The 21,728-nt window shown below is 35.8% G+C and overlaps 4 protein-coding genes across 14 annotated transcripts in view; all 4 read right to left on the bottom strand.

The window, feature by feature from the left end:
- Positions 1-610: 610 nt before the first annotated feature.
- LOC145317559 (tudor domain-containing protein 7A-like) lies at positions 611-7,929 on the bottom strand. Its single transcript, XM_080158701.1, has 6 exons — positions 7,837-7,929; positions 7,102-7,232; positions 5,857-6,615; positions 5,329-5,511; positions 4,838-4,972; positions 611-4,465 (listed from the first exon to the last, which is right to left on the bottom strand). The coding sequence occupies exons 1-6, from the start codon at positions 7,895-7,897 to the stop codon at positions 2,456-2,458; spliced, it is 3,279 nt and encodes a 1,092-aa protein (XP_080014827.1). The 5' UTR covers positions 7,898-7,929; the 3' UTR covers positions 611-2,455.
- LOC145317561 (protein phosphatase 1H-like) lies at positions 7,900-15,207 on the bottom strand. Of its 11 annotated transcripts, none has more exons than XR_013879033.1 (9): positions 15,093-15,207; positions 14,491-14,612; positions 13,601-14,108; positions 13,175-13,318; positions 12,426-12,694; positions 11,893-12,210; positions 10,489-11,540; positions 8,599-9,226; positions 7,900-8,497 (listed from the first exon to the last, which is right to left on the bottom strand). XR_013879033.1 is itself a non-coding variant. In XM_080158704.1 (8 exons), exons 1-7 carry the CDS (start codon positions 15,130-15,132, stop codon positions 10,959-10,961), a joined length of 1,983 nt encoding a protein of 660 aa, XP_080014830.1. In that variant the 5' UTR covers positions 15,133-15,207; the 3' UTR covers positions 7,900-8,442; positions 10,920-10,958. The 11 variants fall into 11 exon arrangements, 1 of the variants encoding a protein (XP_080014830.1); XR_013879034.1 differs by having other exon boundaries at positions 8,599-9,306; positions 10,903-11,540; XR_013879036.1 differs by having other exon boundaries at positions 10,903-11,540.
- Positions 15,181-19,088, bottom strand: Ndfip (Nedd4 family interacting protein). The gene is made up of 3 exons (XM_080158709.1): positions 18,731-19,088; positions 18,403-18,607; positions 15,181-18,036 (listed from the first exon to the last, which is right to left on the bottom strand). The coding sequence occupies exons 1-3, from the start codon at positions 19,023-19,025 to the stop codon at positions 17,814-17,816; spliced, it is 723 nt and encodes a 240-aa protein (XP_080014835.1). The 5' UTR covers positions 19,026-19,088; the 3' UTR covers positions 15,181-17,813.
- The window catches only part of LOC145317564 (renalase-like), a 3,641-nt gene continuing 955 nt past the window's right edge, over positions 19,043-21,728 (bottom strand). Inside the window, exon 3 of the mRNA XM_080158708.1 lies at positions 19,043-20,406. Coding sequence (XP_080014834.1) covers positions 19,399-20,406 — 1,008 coding nt within the window. The 3' untranslated portion in view covers positions 19,043-19,398. The remainder of the gene's footprint in view (positions 20,407-21,728) is intronic.

The raw sequence follows: 21,728 nt of genomic DNA, 5'->3' as shown, positions 1-21,728 counted from the left end.
GAAGGAGGGGACATTGAGCTGTAAATTATAGTCACTCAAAAAGTTTATAAACACGTTCCGTCATTCGTCCTGAAGAAACTTTGGGTTTGATTAATAATTGGTTTATTCATTTCCATCAATGATTTTGATAAATATAAGGGGTAAATATATTGTACATAATTTGGGGTACATTAATTCGTCAGCTATTGTCCTATCCCTCAAAATCCCTGCAATTGAATGTGTAGCGGCATTTTATTTCAATTTTAGCGGCAAATGACTTCTATGCAACAGTTAGAGCAAAAGGACTATATCTATAGCTCGTTTATTGGGGTATAGTCCATTTCGTGGCAACCTTCCTTATGGGGCGATTATTCGTTTTTTTCACAGCGGCTTTTCTCCTATTTCTAGCCTCTGTGTTGCCACGAAAGGGACTATTCCCGTTTATTGTAACAAAGCTAATGTATCGCATCGAAAATAGGGTTGGGAATCGGAGATACTTTTGGCTTTGGCCCTATAAAAACTTTAATCCGAAATTAGCAACAGTTACCTCGACCTCTAAGGGTTCTCGAGTAAACAACTTTCTAGTGCTCCATGTAAAAATGAATATCTTATAGAATAAAATAAAAACTGCTTTAGTAAACTTAGAATTTATTAATAAAAAAATATAAGAGTAAACTTAAATATAAATGAAAAAAAATATCATCAACAATCAATAAATTTTCATGCTTTCCATTAGCTTGGTATGTTAGGTCATTTTTTTTTTAAATTTTTTATGTTAATAAAAGTTTAAAGAAAAAACAATTAGAGTAAAGGAAGGCAATATTAACTTAACCACCTAACGGTCGGGAGGGGGGGGAGGGGGGGGGCCGTTGGCAAACCTGGTATGGTCATACAGTTAAAAAGAAAAAATATTTTTTTGACTTAAACAAAGCATTTAATCTTACCAAACTACAGCTGACAGCTGTCAAGTACAGATGCGGCCGCCGAAACTTATGTTTTGAGATTTCTACTACAAAATTTACATAAAAATGAACATTTTCTGAAAAAATTGTTTTTCTAGCTTCAAAAATAAGAAAATGGCAGCCGTTTGAAATTTTTAAGTAAAGAAGGACCTAAAACAAAGGTTGTTGGAAGCGAAAATTGACTTTGACTCTTTTATAGTCGGAAATTCATTATCAAACATGGGACATTTTTTAGCTCTCTAGCTCTAATAGGAGCTGAGATAATAGCCCCCCCCTCCCCCCCGCCCGATAAAGGTGCAGCAAGGGGCCCGAATGTTAAGGGTTAAGACTATTTATCATTTATCACTACAGAATAAGACATTATGAAAATATGAAAAACAGGCAGTTAATAACCAGTATAATGTAATATTGCTTTGCAGAATCAATAAGGCAACGTTAAGGTATCAACAAGATAAGTATACACAAAGGGATGGTTCCAACAAAGATATCAAGTCTTTTTTTACAAGGAATAGATTAATTGCATAATAAAATACAATATAATTCATCCAATCGAAAACAATCAAAAAGATTTTTGAAAGAAACTTATTTTTAATACTTATAACATAATCTTTTACATTTAAAAAAAGGGTGTGCAGAAAAATGAGTACCTTTTTAAAATTCTAATTGCGCGGCTTGTATTAACAGTAGAAAAATATTATGCATACCGTTAGAATTCTTATAAGCTCTAGTGTTTAGAAATGTAAGAACCATTTCTGAACTATGTTTACTAGTTTAGTAACTACGTCGTACATTTTCCAACTGACTTAAAAAACATAATTTGCGAGCAATTCATTTTACATGTTCTTAAAACTAAAAGAATTTGTATAGGTACTCTTTCTAGTATGGCCTTTAAACCGATTGATATCCGCTGGATTAAAACAAATTCTCAGCAATACTGAAAAATCATGTATAGTATTGTATCACAGACAATTTTCCACGAAAAATAAAAAGTTCCATTAAATGATATCTTTGGAAGCCAAATTCCTTAACACAAAATCAATGTTAACAATTTTGTCAACCATTCACATGAAATAAATAAAAAGCAACATGCGCCTCTTATAAATAAGCTTTAAATAATTTTTATAAAAATGAAGGCAATTTCAGAACTGATATTAAAATCATCACAGTAATTTTAGATTAAATATTTTAAGCAAATGTTTGATTTTCTTTAAGTTGGATAATATCAAAATAGGATATTAATCAAGAATAAAACAAAAAAAAGAGTATTAAAATTGTTATATAACTCTTAAAAGTAAACTTGGCACTATAAAATTAAAATTAAACTTGATAGATGCCTTTTTCTGCATAGGTAGTTAGCTTTATGTGAGTATAAATATTAATATATAAAATCAACGACATATAAATTCATAAATAAATAATATACTTAAATATGTTTTATATAACTGTTCAATAACAAAACCAAGTGCAATCATAAATATTGACTACAAGTTATTTGGATAGTAACTAGAATAGTTCTAATTGGATGCTTTATCACTTGCGAGTAGGCACACAGCTCGCTTTTCCTCAATCAATTCTTGATCAATAAATTTATCTAGAGTGGGATGAGAGGTATCAATGAGAGATAGCTCCACAATCATGTCAAAATCATCGCCGAGGTCTGGCGACCTTTTTCTAATGACTGACACAAACTCCTGGTCGGCCACACGGTTGCTAAACCACACGGTGTCCTCAGGACGCCAGTCGCCGTTGGCTGGCTGGATGTTGGCCAGTTTTGCGTTGATAGCCTGCAGCGGCAGCTGGCGGAACTTGGCCCACAATGGTTGCATATCGCAGAGGTTTAACATGGATAAGTCGCCGTAGTCGACGAGACGCACGGCGGCGCTGGCGTGATCGATCATCTTGGTTATGCGAATCCTGTACCAGTAGCCATCTGAGTGACGGCCGGCCAGGTAGGCTCCCTCTTCCATGCAGTCAGGGGTCATCTCCTGCAGGTTCTCATCCTTGTTATAGAAATTATCCATGTCCTCCATGAGAAGCGCCAGCTTCTCTGACTCATTGTACGGCTGCACAATGAAGTTTGATGGTGAAACTGCACAAGTAACCTTGACATCAAACTGTTCCCCGTCAGGAGGAAGAACAGCGCTGGGTATACCTGAGCCTGGTTCTCCAGAGCCATCAGCCACGCCATTGCGAACCTTTGCTGGAGACCCATTAATACTGTTATCCGGAGATGATAGGCCAGTAGGAAGAGCAGGAAACAGATCAAACTCTGTGGAAAGATCAAAATTGATAGATCCCTGGTTGCTGTTCAGCTGATGAATTTCAACGGTGGGACAGTCTACTCCACCCCCAACAACTTTGAGGCGGACCAAAGTATTCTCCGGAGCCTGTTCTCTAAGGGCAGCTGTAGCTTCAGGGCTCCAGGAATATCCTTCTGGTGGGACCCCCTCAAGTCTACATTTAAGTGCAAGTTTAGGAATATCCAATAGAGAATCACAGTTTGAGGGAATATCATAAATTTGATTGGACTCCAGCTGGGCAAAGATGCCAGTATCGACCAGGAAACAGGAGTATCGTCCATCCAAACATTTGTCTGAGCTGAGAATCTCTCCTCTGTAAAGAATACCTCCTTGTTCAGCTAAATACATCTGGTTCTTTCCAATAAGGCCGGAGGAACCACTGCTCAAAATCTTATCAGCGTTGTCAGCAATTTGCTTTTGAATTGTAGCCAGAGTGTTGCCTTCTTTCCTGCAGAAAATCTCTCCAGAATTCATGATGCTCAGAATTGTGACCTGAACCTCTTCCCCTCCAGGCTGGGGTAACCTGTTCTGATAATCCTCGGACACCAGGTGCTCGATCAGCTTTTGATTAATATTAATATCCACCTCGCTGGAAGTATCAAAAAGGATCAGGCGAGGGAAAATACTGGGCGAATAGTTTTGGGACAATTCTCCCTTATTGTCGACTTTGGCCACAAAAGATTTTCCGATAAGTAGTTCATTGAGGCGAGTTATCACATTTTCGTTATACTCATAATCCTCCAGCCCAGAGAGGGATATGGTAAATGCCTGGGCTGGAAGTTCTAAGAATTGGGGCTCAATCTCCCGTAGATCCTCAATAGGGATTGTGTCATGGTCTCCGTGGTCTAGGAAGGTGCAGGTGCACTGGATGCCGCGTATCTCCACCACCTTGACTCTCTGCCAATCAGAGGACACGTGGGCAGCGTACAGCTTGCCAATTTCGGGATTTTTGACCACGGGAATGTTGGACTTGTCAAAGTAGGCCAGGTCCATGCTGCTGCTCAGCTCATCTAGCTTCTCCGAGTACTCTGGACCAATGAGACGCATGTTCACCTCCATGGCAGATCTCAGGTAGGACACATACACGTCCCACATATCCTCGCTGGGAAACTCTAGCGGCGGCGGCTGCACCTGAGTTATTTTGGGGGCTGCAGCTACTGGGGTGGGCTGCTGCTGGTTGGGTTTACTTGTGGCACTTGGGCGATTATCACTTGGTATGGAAGCCTAGAAAAACAGAGTAAGATTATTTTGATTGTTCCAAATATTTTTTTATATGTTAAACTTACATCTTAAACCTTTATACAGTATATTTTCTACTTGTTCATAGTGATCTGGTTGCAAACAGGCCAAATAAGAATCCTTGCGGATAGAAATGCAACATGGGCATGTTAGTCTATATTAAAAAGATCATTTAGGTTTAAATGTATCAATCAAGAAATTAATTTTAATGCTTTTATAATCAAAGGGGTAATTCAACCATGTTTTAATAAGTTAGCAATTGGCACTTTGAATATGCTGAAATTCTTATAGAATGGAATAACCTTACCTAGTAAGTATTTCCCTAAATTGAAGTTTAAGTTTTAAAAAGTAGCTGACCTGACTAACTGGAAAAACAATGTATCTGCTGGAGCCAATGACCGGACACTCTACCCTGATCTTGGCAGGATCCGCCTCCTGGAACCAGAGACTGGGCAGCCGCTCTCCAAATTTCTCTGTATAGTCTTTTTCAACCTAAAAAAAGAAATATTTTTAATAAAGGCATGAAAGTAACTCACATACGAGCTTCCATTGTCGACATTAAGTAGGATATGTAAATGAAATCTATGTGAGCTAGATGTAAAAAACATATCTAGAAAAAAGAATAACATAAAATTATCATGTTTCATAAATTTGGTACCTAAAAGTTACCTATCATTGAGAGGAATAAGGTGTATCCAGCAAGCGAAATAAATCTTAAATAATATTTGGGAGGCAGATAAAAAGGTCGTCAATTCTACTAAGTGTGGCCCTCCAACGACAGCTGAAAATCACTTAAAGGTTTCGTGATTTTTTTCATTTCATTGTTGGTATTAGCTGAATCATTATACCTGTGTTGACCAGACGCCATTATGCCTGCTGCCAAGAATATCTGCCACCCTGGCGGAGTACACCAGAGGATCACTTGTCTCCTGCCCGCTTCCGCCGCTCACCCCGTCGCTGGTTTCATCGCCGGATGACAAAATTCCCAACTTTTCTACAACTTTGGCGGCAACGGCCTCTTCTGCTTCCGCCTATGAAATATTGGTAATTAAAAATGTTTAGAATTTATTTTTAAAAACAATAAAACATTTTTTAGTTTTAAAATAGAAAAAACCTTGACTGGGAATACTTATTTTTTAATTCTGTAAAATTACACTAATTATAAAAATATATAACCTAACAAAAATAACACAGGACATTTATACTGTAATAATTCATTTGCAAAAATGTTGATGATTTTTAGGAAGTTAGGGTCCTTAGTCTCATTTTATTGAATGTTTTCGCTAATAGTTCTAACTACAAAAACTACATGATATTAGTCTAAGCAACTTTTTTCAACAATTAAAACAATATTTGATTCAACTTGACTGTTTTACCTTTGAATTATAAGTTTCTGGATATGTCTTGAACTGTGTCCCTTCCACAGTAACTGTCGCCATATACTTCTCCTTACCCTTGCCCACAGCGGCCACTTTATATTGCACTTCTCCAAGATTCTTCTGTACGTAATAATTCTCTAGATCTCTTTTATAATTAGTTCTAGCCTTTCCCGGAGACTTGGTGTTGGATTTGTTGGGTGGTTTTGTGTTCTTGTTATGCTTGGCGTATCCAGGTCCAGAGCCGCCTCCACCGCCTGGTCCTCCTCCTTGTCTCTGACCACCTCCATGGGGTCCTCTGTAATTGTCCCGTGGTTTTCTCAGCGGACTTCTAGGTGCCTCATTATAAACTCTGTTGTTGTTATAGTTATTCCCCCTTCCTCTGCCTAAATTAAGACCCCCACCAGGACCTCCCCCACCCCCACCCATCCCTCCGCCAACTCTCATAATACCTCTGCCCATGCCTGCACGGGGTACTCCGCCGCCACGTCCAAACGGACGCTGTAGTGGTTGGAACCTGCCACCAATCCCGCCGCCGCCGCCAGGACCACCCCGATATTGTTGTTGATGCTGCTGTTGGTTATGTGAGTATTGGGATTGTGGAGGCTTCCACTGGGCCGAGTGCTGCATCGGCCGTCGGGTCGGCCCTTTCACGGGCGGAAGGCGGCGTTTTGTTTTACTTCTGTTGACAAGATCTTGCATGTGGCGGGTATTCTCATCAGCTACACCGTGAACTACCAGCTCACCTTTCATACTCCTGTTTTTATGAATACTTGTAACTGCATTTTACAAAGACACAATTCGCCATAAAAAAAGTTAATATTTACAACCGTTTTTTATTAAAAATCCTAAGTCATGTAAAGAAAACTAAGTTTTTTTTACGAAGAAGAGCAGACATTACTTTCCTAAAATTTGACCTCAGATGGGCTAGGTATGAGTTAGAATCAATGATAAGGTGTCTATAGAAGCGTCAAGGCAGCTTTATAAAAAAAAACTCGACACAATCTAAGGCCTATCTATGATAATTCAAATACTTTTTACGAGTACTTTGTACTTTGTGCGAGTAAAACGTCTGAAAATTTAACAAATTAAGCAATTGAAATATCAAAGTTATTCCCTAGGTTGTTTGTAGTCATGTGTAAAGCATGCTTAAATGCACCTTAAAATAGAATCTAGCTTAAAGGCACGAGAAATTAAAGCGAGAAAACACCCCCTTAAATGATTAAAATGCAGTAACAAGTTCCTAGAGATTCTGCAATAGTCTGGGATAGATTTGAGAAAGCTGTGAAGATTATCATATCCAAGTTTACGGTAGGGTATTCCCTCGCCCACGGTATCACGGTAATCATTGTACAACTTCTCTGCCGTGGTTCCACCTAAAGATAGGGTATCATTGTGAATAGTTATTTATAACATTGTATGATAGACAGCATTCCGCGGATACTAAATTGAAAAATTTTAATATTCCCCCCGTATGGCTTTGAAACTGATTAGGTAATATCCGGCGGATAATCTTGTATCGTATTAAATCCCGTTTTCTTCTAATATAAAAATGTACAATCATAATATTTAAACCAGTTTTGTTAGCTCGTGCCTTCGGCATCTTGGGGCATAATCATAGATTACATTTCTACCACAATATAGTTGGTATCAATCTCCCAACTGCATGAAAGATATGGTCTTAATATTAGAGTAAAATAATAGAGAAAGGAGGGGTTAAATAACCATATTTCCCCACACCGTGGACCCTGTGTAGACTTTCAATTAGCTCTTTGAATATCAATCAATAGCATCGCAAATATCAACACAGCCAAGTCTCTGCAAAAGAGCACAAAACGATTTGCTAGCAGACGAAAACGGTCCCAAATACTGGATCTTGATAGCTGTTATACAATACATCTTTAATTAGTACATTTATTGTTTTGAATAAAGAAAAAGACGCGGGGAGTTCTGGAGAATAAAAGAAAAAATAATTGTTACCTTTCGACGTTAAAAGAATGGATCTGATGATTTTGCAGGTTTTATCCTGCAACCCATCCATACTTCTGAAATAACAACTTCCAGTAAGAATACATCAATAATCACAAATTAGAATAATACAATATATTCACAACTGCAGGCAAAAATCCTCCATTTTTCCAGCGAACCAATCCCCAATATCATCTCCCCCCCCCCTAAGCCCTGGAATTTGAACTATGTTAAGATGCAGGGATCTAAAGGGATAAGACATTGGCCGATAAATTAATGTACATCCCCAATGATGATACACAAATTTACCCCTTCTGTAGATTACAATCAGTAGTTGACACGTTTGGACACTCGACATAATGAACCAATCAAAATTCAATACAATTCCCCAAAGTTGTTTATTCAACTAATAAGATAACAGTCTTAAAAACTTAAGGAACTATTGTTATAAACAGCCTATTGTCCCCTCCCTACCTGCTTAACAGTAACAAGGTATTAAGTTATAAAAATAAAAAGGAGAAATGATGCATTGGTTGACCACTGAAAATAAAGGATTTTAACCAACTTTTATTAAAAAACATAATCATAAAATCACAATATAACTAAACTTTCAATGTGCTTAATGATAATATTATGTAATAGGGAGATATTTTTATAATAAATTTGAGTAAATCTAAAAATTTAGTTTGTCTTTACATTTGTTTTAAAATGTAAAAATTTCTGAATTGAAATTTTTAAAAAAATTGCTTAACTTATTGTAAAGAAACCAAGTACCTTTCTGCTTCCCTTAAAATCATTTTTTTACTGTTTCTTTTTGGTTATGTTTTAATACAACAATGATAAAATTTCATTGTAGATCACTGGTCTTTAAATAATAAATGCAATTTATATAAAATAAAAAATAAAAAGGTAAAATTTTGTAATGCAATTTGTAGATAACCTTAATAATACCACAATATAAAATGCAAATTAAAGAAAGATTTATAAAATCTGGTTAAAATAAAAGTAAATAAGTTGCTGACTGTATAAAAAGGGACTATGCACGGATGAGTGCAAGTAATGTTAATCAACCTCCCACAATTTTAGTCAAGTTTAGGTTGGTTAAAAAAAGTGTCTCACCCTCCTCCCCCCTGTTTCCTTTGGTTTTCATAGATCGCGAATGACATTATTTTCTAGTCCAGAGAACTAAAATATGTCTCACATCACTACTGAAAGATGCTTTACATAACGTGCTCTCGTCCGTGCATAGTCCCTTTAAATGATGAATGCAAGAGTGGGTGAACTAGATTATTAAATACTACTGCACTAGACCCATTAGTAACAAAACAAACAAAACATAATTAAAATACAAGGACTATACTTTGTTTATCAATATTATGGATTGAATTCATATTAATATATACTGGAAAATCTTATTCATTTTTTCTCTTTTCTTTAGGTACCTATCTAATACTTTACTTTTATGGATAATCTATCTTATTTCTAATAATAAATTTTGGGTTTATTTGATATTTTAAGGTTGGTATAAAATGCCATCTACACAAATAAAGTGATGCTAAAATTATGAGAATTTAAAAGTAATAATAAAATCTAAATAACATGCTAATTGTAAGATATTAAATTCAAGACAACAGGGGTGGATTCTTTAAAAAAAGATAAAAAAAATCTACAAAAATTAAATAAAATCACATAAGATTTTATTTAATATTTGTAGATTTTTATGTGATTTTAGAGGATTTTTCACAAAAACAATTTTTGTGAGGCAGCGATCCTAGTTTTAAAACAACCCACCTCAGTATTTTAATCCCAACTTTTTAGTACGTAAAAATAGTTCTTTAAATTATAGTATTAATTTACTTATTAATAACAATAACAGCATGATGCTGTACAATAACACGCCGAAAAAAACAATAATTTTTACTCAAAGTTAGAGAAATAAAAGTTTTTCTTTAGACAAAACTTTTCTCTCTCATATCCTTTTAAATTTTAAAAACGAAAAAAATCCTCAAATTAAACTTTATAGCTTTTAAAATAAGCCGTCCGCCATCTATTCGTAAGCACTTACAATATAATTAACCTTAAAACAGGGGTGTATATTTTCTAACCTATTTCTTTCCCCCTACCAATCTCCTATTTCTATAGAAGAAATATTTTCTTATTTTAAATATACACCCCTGCCTTAAAACCTTTTACAGTTACACTTATTCCTACAATCATATCAATTTAAGACAACTTTAAGAAAGACTATAATATTCAAAGATATTAAATTATTTCAGTGCTAAGTGTAAAATAGTGAATTTTGAATCATTCAGTATCTATCTTGGTGCTATCACACAAAGTACCCTATTTAGCACTAGTGAACCCCCCCCCCTCTCTCTCTCTTATTTTGAAATAAATTAAATTAAGAGTGTATTTTTTGTTTATTTATCAGGTTATATTGTGTACTCGATAGAATCGCAGAGTAAAGGTCCCTCAACGGAGAAAAACACTCCGTATTCCTAATTTATTTTAAAAATAAGGGGGGGGGGTCTATCAGTGCTTAACCAGCCATTTGTGGGAAAGCACCTCTATCTTAAATTAATGGACGAAACATTGAGTAGTTTTGAAAAACTTAGTACGAGAAAAAAAAATAGATAAGTACTATAAGTTTAAGGTGATATTTACAGAATTCAGAAAATTTTTAATTAAATAAAATTCCTATCCTAAAAAATATGAAAAAATTACAACTAGGGTTATTAAAATTGTCCATTTTTTTGTTGCATTAACGTTGTAGTCCTGTTGAAATTTCAGACGCTCAAGTCTTGAAGAGATTAGGAAATATTTTTATTAAGTATGGCCTACATTATTTGAAAGGCAAAATTTAACACAAATTGGCATTTTTGCTCATTAGAAGTCTAAGAAAAACTATTTTTGTTGTTGTTAAAATTTATGACTAAGCTTTTAAGTTATATTGGACCCAATCAAACTTTTCTTTGTTTAAGAGAAGTTTGCATTAATAATATATTATTGATGACTTAATAGCTGTAATGGATTTGTTTTTTCCTTAATAATGCATAGCTAGGTAGTTATTACATAAACCCGATAAGAATACATACATACATAGTAATCTAGTATAGTATAGTTTAGATATTTAATTAATCTGACTCATCATTTATCACTTTATTACGGCCCGCAGGGATGTGTTTCCCCAGACCATCATCATCCCCAGTAGGACCCTGAACCCTATGGGATTCGGCCCCGTCATTTTCACTGGCCTCTCCGTCAGCGTTCAGATCAGATTTGGAATGTGTTGTAATTTTATCACAGTGTTTCGTTATAGCGGCGGCACTACTACTGTCTCTCTCCGATGCTTCGTTGTTGTGCAAATCCTCGACAACTTGTTGATCGTCTGTGGATGCTTTTGCCTTGCTGCTGATTTGCATATCAGCAATGCAAGGTATACCCGGGACACCGCCTAGTTCTGTGCTTTCTATAACCGCCGCCGCGCTTAAGCCTTTTGAGGATGACTCACCGAAATGATTTTCAGAAGTCTCCAATTTCTGGTCGGACGCCGTGGCGGTTCCGTGGTTGGAGAGTTTGCCAGGGCTGGAGTCATTCTCCTCCCCGTCCTGGGCTGATACGGCTCCAGAAAGCTTTTCCGGGCTCGAGTCTCGGCCCTCAATGTCCATAGCGTCTGTGCCGTTTTCGCACCGTGGCAGATCTTCATTCTCACCGTTCTAAATAAAACTTGTCAAAGTAACAAACGTCAGAGTGCAGCCGGTATTATTTTACAGCAAAAACTTTCTATTACTATAATTTTTGCTAGAGAATGTCCCCCTAGCATCCAGGGGATATGTATTTGAGTAGGAATAAAAGAACAGAGAAATAGTCTTAAACAATTAGGTGTAAGACTTAAATCTTTAAAATAAATAGCCAAAAACTATACAGGGACCTATAAGAAGCTTCCATAAAATTAAGAACTTAATAGGTTCAGTAGTTATTGAAATCTTAAGATACGGACAAAAAATCTTGCTACTTTATAAAATAGGGTAGACTTTTAAAATAAGTCACTAAAATATATTTTGTTACCTGCATACCCAGATACTCATGCTTGTATGGCAAGATGGGAATAACAAACACAGTGATATCATCAATAGTGGCCGGACTTCCGTTAGATCTCTTCCAGTTCCGCTCCTTCAGCTTGCCGCGTGCGGACATGACCAGGTCCTGCGCCAGGGAAATATACCTGTACCGTCCCGCCTTGCTCTCGTTGTCCCAGGCGGAGAGGCCGCGCTGCACAATGCTGGCCACCTCCTCGTTGCTGACGACGTCCCAGAGCCCGTCGGTGCCCAGCACAAGGATATCGTCCGCGGTTACCAACTCGTTCTCGACATCTAACACTCGCACCTAAACAAGGTAAAGCTTTTAGTGAAGTTTTTTTTGGTGCCTTTAAAAAATGACGTCACATGAGCCTACCATTGCTCAATTAAAATATTGGTATATTGGTCTGCCATTGGTTATCTAGTCTTTGTATACTGTATAGGTCTATCATTTGTCATTAGTATTGTATGACGTCATTTTTCACATGGAGAGCTTAAATAAGCATATTGTAAATTACAAACCTCTGGTTGTGGGGTAAGGAAAGGCTTGATGTAAACAGTCCCCGAGGCCTGAGCTCTCAGATCATGATCTCCAAATCCTCTGGTCACCCCAATAGTTGCCAGCAGCCGCGACCTCTTGCCCTCGCCGAACACCATTGGAAATTTCATGTCTGTTTCTTGGACAACCTTGTAGGCCCAGCCAGTCATGAATGCATCCCTGTACAGGATTCTTGATCCGATATCTCGCCGGCTCGGTTTACGACAGTACTCAAGACAGGTATATTCATCCCCTGAAATAAAGTAATAAATCACGTTATATGAAGTAGTAGGTAAAGCTTTTTTGTCTGAATCTTAGAATCTTAAAAACTACTGATCAGATTGGGTTCTCTGTTTACGTAGGACGGTCCTGTGATGGTTTTGTACTCTCTCAATTTTTTAGGTCGTGAGATGGTTATAAGCTATTTTTCTCTTCTCTTTAAATGCTAGGGGCGTAGCAAAGTATAAATATATGCTAAGTTTTCAGAGAATCAACCCTTTACCCTTTGTCTGGAAGTCTTAACTGTGCATGTATGGTAATAAGTTGTTCCTATTGTGGGCCAAGGCATTCCCCTAACTTTAACTTTCAACGTCGGGCACCAAAATAGAAGTAGGAACTATTTGAACATCTTTAGTTATGACTAGGTGTTTGGACATTCGAACCTATCACCTTCATAAGTTACTACGTGTTACGCCACAGTCATAGGTCAAATAGATTAATAAAAAACACTTACCTAATAAATGTGGCTGCAATCTGCCGATGGTTTGTAGTCTTTGTCTCTCCGTGACAGGGGTGAAGTCAAATGACATCGGATACGCTTTAGAATGTCGACACAACACTGCCCTGGAGTCACCTGCATTGGCCACGTATAATTTACCTGAAATTATAAAATTGCTCTAACTTTGATACAAATGCTTATTTTATTTTTAAATAGGGCAGGTTTATACCTAACTATTTCGGGGGAGGGTACCAGCACCCTCCCAAGAGATATCGCAAAAAATAGCGCAGCCTAGTGGCCTTTTTTATGACCAGAGAACTAATCTTAACATAGATTTAAAGGAAAACATTTTACGTGCCGATAGGCTTCTATGGGCGAATCCGCTAGTTTAAATTAGTATTACAGTGATAAAATTAGTAAACATTAATTAATGAATATTACCAAGTATGAATAGCGCCACAAGAACAGTGCAGCCGCCAGGCATGTGGTAAACCTTCTTCTCCTCCCCGATAAACTGATCAGTTTCCCAGAAAGCAGTTTCCAGAGCTCCTATTATCAAACTTTCTGTTGAAATATTTCTTGACGTAGATCCCGGCCATATTGTGTCATGATCCAGACCTGAGCCGCTGCTGCCGTCCGGCGGTGAACCCGCCAGCAGCTGCGGGCCAACACTCTCCAGCCGTGCCTGGATGACCTGCCACAGGTCGTTGCTGGCGGAGACAGCGCAACCGGCCCCCGCATGGCCGTCGTACACGCTGAACAATGTGTAGGGTATGTGGGTCATCTTGCCGCCAGAAACAAAGCTGACCCGTCCCTCCTTGACGCATGCCTGGTCCTCGTTGAAGCGAGACTTGCCGGCGTTGATGGTTTCTGCATAGCCAGCGCTCCATGGCAGAGAGTTGACATCCCGCGGAACTATTATTGGTCGCACTGAATGGTCGGCAGTTACCTATCAAATAAATAAAATTTATAGTCACTTAAATGCATAGAGAGAAAACATACAAATAGATACTCATAATGTTTTGCAACACTCTACATAAACAATATACTAGTTTTGAATTTAAGAAAGGGTTAGGACAATGGCCAATAAATTGATGTACATCCCCAATGATGACACACAAAATAACCCCTTCTGTAGACTAAAATAGTAGTTGAAAGGTTTAGATACTTAACTTTATGAATCAACCCAAAGTTACTATGCCAACAAATAATAAAACGTTATTATAAAACTTTGGTGACTAGTGTAATAAACAGCTTAATGTCTCCTTCCTCAATGATACAAAAGTACATCCTGCTTTATTTTATGTCAGGTTATTTAAGAAAATGAATACCTGTATTTCATCTGCAGTGGATAGGTTAAGAAATGCTGGTCTCTGATACGGATACTTGGGTCTGGATTGTGAATGTACAGGAGAAACACCGCTCTGTCCTCCACCCTCTTCTTCACCACTCCCTAAATTAAATTTTTTCATTTTTTTATAATATATTTTATATGTTTCTAAAAAAAAGGACGTCCATGCTTTATTTAGGTGGTGATAAAATGAGGGGTACCAAATGTTTCCAGTAACAATATCTTTTCTTCACATGCAATTAATAGACTACTTATCTGTATTTATATATACAAAAGTATCCTTATATAAAAGGGACAGGATCTATGAGTGTTTTAAAAGCTCTCGCTAACCACAGAACCGACTTGGTTTTCCTTAAATTTAGCTTCTTAGCGGCACCACTGTATAGCTAGAAGCCGCTAGGGGCAAAGCCGCTAGTTTTTAAAAATGTAACAAGCGTTTGTTGTAATGTTAAAACTTGTTTTATATAAAAATGATAGTACTATGTTACCTCGGGATGATTTCACATGGTTATTCAATAAACGCAACTCATAAAATCAATACTTTTTTGTTTACAAGTTATTAAGAAAAATAATATAAATTACCTAGAGCGCTGTAAAGGGTGTTTCTCAACCTTCCAAACATGTCTGCCCAACTTTCAAGAGATCATTATTCAAGGAAAATTATCTGTAACTAAGAAAATTTTGTCTACAATAAAGTGAACATTGAGGATAAAAGTACAATTATACATCTAATGTGATTAAAGGTCAACATAACAATTAAGTAAAGCTAATAAGGGTCTCGAATTTTTAATTTTTTAAAGTTTACAGTAAATTTTTATTTTTGAGTACTATTCTCAAAAGTTATATAGCACTACTTTTTAGAAAATGCAATTTTGAATTTGAAAAAAATTCTTATCATTTGATTAAAAAAAGAGTTTGTTACATAAATTTTCGTATTTTTTTAAAGAAAAAGATTTTTAAAAATTAACATTGTTGTTCTTTTTTATCAAACAATGGGTTGAAGAAAAAATTTTGAAAACCATTCTATGATTTTCTATATAATTTACAGTAAAACCTCGTCTTACAGAGGTATTTTTTCATGGCATTTAAAGGGTTGTAAAAATTGCTAAGGTTTCCATTCAAATGGATTGACAAATATCTGACAAAGTGTTGGACATGACTTAGAAAAAGCAATTTTTTTATTGATAGGTTTACACAAAGAGAAGGGTGATTATCAAAAAATCTTGTAAAGTTCTGAACAATAATTGGAAATATTATAATTCCAATTATGGTTTTAAGCTATTTTTCTACCCCCTAAAACCCACTGCAGAGTCACTTGGTTTAAGAGGCTATGCCTACTATAGTATTACCGAATACCGGTATATTTGAGGTCCAAAGCTTTGTTTCATATGCATTTTAGCTTTCTTGGCAAGTGTCCTTTACATCTTGATTCGGAAATATCTACAATATAATAATCACCTTCCCCTTTATGTTTTATTATTACAAGTTAAGTCAATTACCTACGTATTAAGTGTAAAAAATTAAATGATATAAAAACAAAACAAAACTATCCTGTAACATCTAATTAATGCATAAATATGTTGTTCAATTTTTCCATTTCTGTAACGGTTAATTAACAGTAAATTTATCATACGAATACAATTCTATATTTACTAATTCACACGCTTATAATTTTTTATTTTCTCTAAAGATTTCAATTTAAACTTTTAAGATTTCTTTGCATTTCTTTTACAAATGACTAGAAAAAGATAAAGCTTAAAATTTTTTATTTTTCAATAGATTCATTGAAATTGTAATTACTATATTTTGATTTTATGAATTTTAAAATATTCAACTAAAAAGTCTTAAATAAAGCTACCTCGATTAACAGCGTTTGGTTAATTAAAAAATCTTTTATGTAAAAGCACTAGGGATATTCATTCAAGAGAGTAAAGAGTTTATCAACATAGGGAATAAGTTTTAAACTTTTTTGGTCTATATACTAATTTTCTTGGACTTATAGATATCAATATTAAAGAAGGATGTAGCTTTTATTAAAAAGCAAATTATTTCCAGTATGGCTCTGAAACCAATTACTAACCGCTGGAATTAGAATCTCGGCCCTTCGGAGCTAACAACCTGGTTTTAATCTTTTAGTTTTTCATTTAAATATCCACGGAAAGCTGTCTAAAATACTATGAGATAAAAAACTATCACTAGTGTAATTAACTCTTTACATCTTGAACATGAACACCCCTTCTTAAGTAACTTATGAGAAATAAATTTTGTTTACATATAATATTAACAATATACATTTACATAGAACATTCTAGAACGAGCTACCGTACAGTTTTGATCATAATAAGTCAATCTATACATAAAAGGGGAAGGCGAGTGTGCCACTTATTGAAATTAACACTAAGAAACTCAGCCAAAGTATTTTACAAAGTACAATATGAAACTTTGTAAAAAAAAACGCGGTAATTTCCTTCCTTAATTGTTATGATTTTCGGTCAAGCTGCCGTTTTTCATAATTCTACTTTATACTACATATATTCAAGCACATGCCAAGAAAAGTCAGATTGCTATATCCGTTATTGAGGCTGAATTCCTCTGAGTTTTTTTTAAAAAGTGGCATATCCGCTCCCCTTCTTTTAAAATCATCAAAAACTCATATTTTTTTTTATTGTCTGAGTTTACAAGTGCGCTCATGAATTCAAGTATTCAATTTTCATTCATGTGAACAAAACTATTCTACTCTCTAATTATGTATCTTGCACTAAAAACAAAACAAAATGGATAACAAATAATTTCAGGAATAAAACTGCTTTAGCTACAAATGTTTGATTTAGTTTAATATAAAAAAAATAGTGCTTTAATATTTTTTTATACAGTAAGAAAAAATATGAAACCCAAAGGTATGGTTTCATTGTATTGGTAATATGCTGTGAGCAAGCATTGGTAGGTATTATTCTTTTTAATTTTTGGTAATAAAATTAAAGAAATTGCAATGTATTTACAGAAAGTGAATAAGATAATAAATTGAAACAAAACACAAAGTTTTTTTCTTCTACAAATCTAAAAACATTTTAAATGGCAAGAAAAGTTTTCTAATGGTGGGTTAATATATATTTAGATTTGTAATAAGACAGTCCATAGTTTAATTTTCAAAATGTTCTTTCAAATTCTGAATTATATTTCAAGTTTCAGAAAATTATTATAAATATAATGCCTGTTGTAATATATTTAATTTGTGATGACAACACAATAAATTAGATGCCCTGTGAGTGCTTTGGTGCACATAATAATAAAAGCCCAGACATTCTAATAGAAGAAGAAAAGCCTCTCCCTGGCAGATCTGGAGAGATGGCGCCAGGTTTTCTTTATTTGCAGGTATTGGATACATGTCCTGGTACAGATGAGGAACCCGAACCCGAGAACCAGCCACCAGAGCCACGCATTTTCTGTGCGGACTATCTCGGTTGACCGCTTCACAATCAGGGTCCACTTCACCAGGGACAGTCCGAAGCCAGCTAAAGCTCCATATCTTAATAAATATTACAAAATCAAACCAAAAATACTTAAAAATTGGGCATATGAAAAGTATTACAAGAAAGGTCACCATTATCACAAAAAGTATATAAATTAAGAGAAGAATGGGGGGCATGGAGGTGAGGAGAGGGGGGGGGGGTGTAAAATCCATTATATATAATGTAATCAGCTGTAACTAGCAACTAAACAAATTCGAGAGAAAAAAAACTGTTTTTGCGAGTTTAGGAAGACGATACACAAAATTACCCATTCTGTAGATTACAAAAAGTGATTTAAACGTTTAGACACCCAACCTAATTAACCGAACAATCAAAATGCAATAAAAGTTGTTAATCCTTTGAGGACTAAACATGTGGCTCACCTGGCAGCAATAGTGTGGCAGAAGCACATGAGAAGCAAGAATCCGACCCAGTTGAGCAGGAAAGCTAGCACAAAAGCTGCACAGAAGACAATGTCGTTGCCAAGGAGGGCGGCGTCATTCTCATCATCCCCCCACCCTCCGGGGAAACGGGAACTTGGAGATTCAATGTCCTCGATGACTATTGGATCTTCCTCGTAAAATTTATCTAAAAAGCATTAAAATATTCAATTGCTAAGCTTTATATGACACTTAATCAAATTTATACATACTTAATTTTTTACTTAATTGATCCACCTTTATTTTATTTCGTATGTTTTTAATTACTTACTTTTTGATCTCTCTGCTTGATCATATGTTGGCAGGTTGGCAGCCACAGAATATTCTGGAGGGGGTTCATCAGGAAGATCAACAACGGATGGTTGGTAGCCTTTTGGCAGGGCCGTCGCACCTCCAGCCACAGCCGTGTCATAATCCGGCGGGGGCAGATCCCTGTGGGACAGCTGGGCATTCATATCAATGCGGGTTGCCGCGCTAGCCTGTCCTGCAGCCTCGCCAGGAGCAACAGGTGGCGGCGGCTGCTGGTCGGCTTGGCCAGACGGACCGGCTGTACAGTTATCCACCATTTTGATAATATAAGCTCTCTGAAAATTAATCTAGTATAAATATTAGATAAATAAGAATCACAATATTGGATTATAATTATGAATGATTATGTTATAACGTTACTATTAACTATTTACAAAATCAAAATGTAATATTTATGCGTTCACCAGGTATTGAAGTAAAAAATTGATGCATAGGTACAAAAATAGTTGAAAATGTGAAATAATTCATACTAAGTAATATGCAAATAAATGAGCATTACAATGACATGACTGGAAATAAAATGAAATAAATTTACGTTAAATAGTAGGCATTGCTCGAGAAAAATAAATCTAAATATTTCATGTCCAGCTGTAGTTCATATTTTTAATGCTAGTGATTAATGTAATTATACTAATTAGCAACCAACAGTCTTTTAATCATTCCTGCGGCAACCTTTGCAGAGTAAAGACAACCTTCAACATTTGAGACAGCAAATGAGTCGCCAGCCCCTATCAGCAGGGGAGAATCATTAAGAACTACAGCGCCCGGAGAACCAGAGAAGGGAGCGGCCGTCTGCGAGTATCGCCACCGATGTGGAAAAACATGATCCGGCTCCGGCAGGTCGCCAACTTGTGCCTGAAGCTCCGCCAGTATTATGGGACAGGCCTGGTGCTTGTCCAAGTGGAGATTCTCTTCCGACCAGGCTCTCTGAGTTTGTACGAGGATTGAGGTTGGCTCCAGCGGACGACCTCGGCGTACTGAATCAACACACACGTAGCGTAGGATCTTGTTAGTAGGAAAATATTTGACACTCCAGTCAAGAGCAAGGGTTTGTGTTTCATTGTACATTATTCCCAAAGAAAAACTTGAGTAATACCTAACTTTCTCTAACTGCTCAAATATTTTTTTATTCTCTTTCATAATATCTAAATAATTTCCGATTGGACGTCCTTCTGGTGAATGAAAATTGATATACTGCGGCACTGGTTGGGTAAAAACAACAGCATCAAATGTTTCTTGCTTGCCCTGTGCGGAGCTGGAGGCCACCCACTGCTTGTCAACGCTGTCCAGACCGTCCAGAAAATGTTCTGTGTGCAGCTTGACGCTAGACTTCTTCCAAAAATGATCAACAATTTGGTCGCTTCCGTTCACAGCCACATAGTTGTCGGGTTTGACAAGATAGGTTAGGGAACAGGCAATGTCACTCCCATCACCCAAGTCATCGTATATCATACGAATAGTGTCATCAACGCCAACAGCGTTAAGTTTGTGCTCTTTTGGGGTAGGTTTTGTGCTTCCTTTGGTTTCATTGTCGTTGTCGATAAAGTTGAAGTTATTTGAATCGTTGTTTATCATGCGCACCGGTTTTATTGTTCCACTATCGACTAGATCTTTGAAAATGCTTTCTTCCCCTCCATACTGAAAAAACAAGGATGACAACATCCATAAGTAGCAAAGCACAAAAAATCGTAGATTGGAATACGTACAAGTAGATTAAAAGGGTATTTATTAAAATCAAGAATAGATTTATTGGATAAAATAAACACGAAACATGTATGATGACGATGGCCAAAGTAAATTACATAAAAGATGCTCATAACAATGGAAAAATTTATTTTGATACTGATATCCCAAAAAAGTTTGAAAATTGGATAAAAAAAACAAAGATATGGGGAAATATGTAAAACATATCAAAATAGCCAAAAAACCTGATTAAAGGCAGCCTGGCCGCCATGGTTGTTTTCTTAAAACAACAGAAAATTTAATCTTTATATCCTTAACTTTAAAAAAATAGGAAAATTGGACCATATACACTGAAGATATGGAGAAAAATGTGAAAAATATAAAAATAGCCTAAAACCTGCTAAAAAGGCAGTCTGGCCGTCATGTTTGTTTTCTTTAAAAGACGGGAAATTTAATTTTGATATCTTTTATTGAAAAATTTTTGAAAATCAGGCAATAAACACTGAATATAAGGAGAAAATTATGAAAATTATAAAAATAGCCTAAAACCTGCTAAAAAGGCAGTCTGGCCTTCATGGATGTTTCTTTAAACGATGGGAAATTTAATTTTGATATCTATAACTGAAAAAATTTTGAAAATCGGGCAATAAACACTGAATATATGGAGAAAATTATGAAAATTATAAAAATAGCCTAAAACCTGCTAAAAAGGCAGTCTGGCCTTCATGGATGTTTCTTTAAACGATGTGAAATTTAATTTTGATATCTATAACTGAAAAAATTTTGAAAATCGGACCATAAACACTGAAAATATGGAGAAAATTATGAAAATTATAAAAATAGCCTAAAACCTGCTAAAAAGGCAGTCTGGCCTTCATGGATGTTTCTTTAAACGATGGGAAATTTAATTTTGATATCTATAACTGAAAAAATTTTGAAAATCGGGCAATAAACACTGAATATATGGAGAAAATTATGAAAATTATAAAAATAGCCTAAAACCTGCTAAAAAGGCAGTCTGGCCTTAATGGATGTTTCTTTAAACGATGGTAAATTTAATTTTGATATCTATAACTGAAAAAATTTTGAAAATCGGACCATAAACACTGAAAATATGGAGAAAAATGTGAAAAATATAGCGTTACGGACGGACTGACGGACGGACATAGTGAATTATAGAGTAGCTTCGCTACTAAAAACAAATAAGAATTGATGATAAAATATATTAGTTTCAAACAACCCCCTGATACCAATTCCCTAGAGAAAATGCATTTTTG

Source organism: Acartia tonsa, chromosome 4, assembly GCF_053477335.1.
Source record: "Acartia tonsa isolate MP-2025a chromosome 4, ASM5347733v1, whole genome shotgun sequence".
NCBI classification, from domain to species: Eukaryota; Metazoa; Arthropoda; class Copepoda; order Calanoida; family Acartiidae; genus Acartia; species Acartia tonsa.
This window is presented reverse-complemented; position numbering and strand designations above follow the sequence as displayed.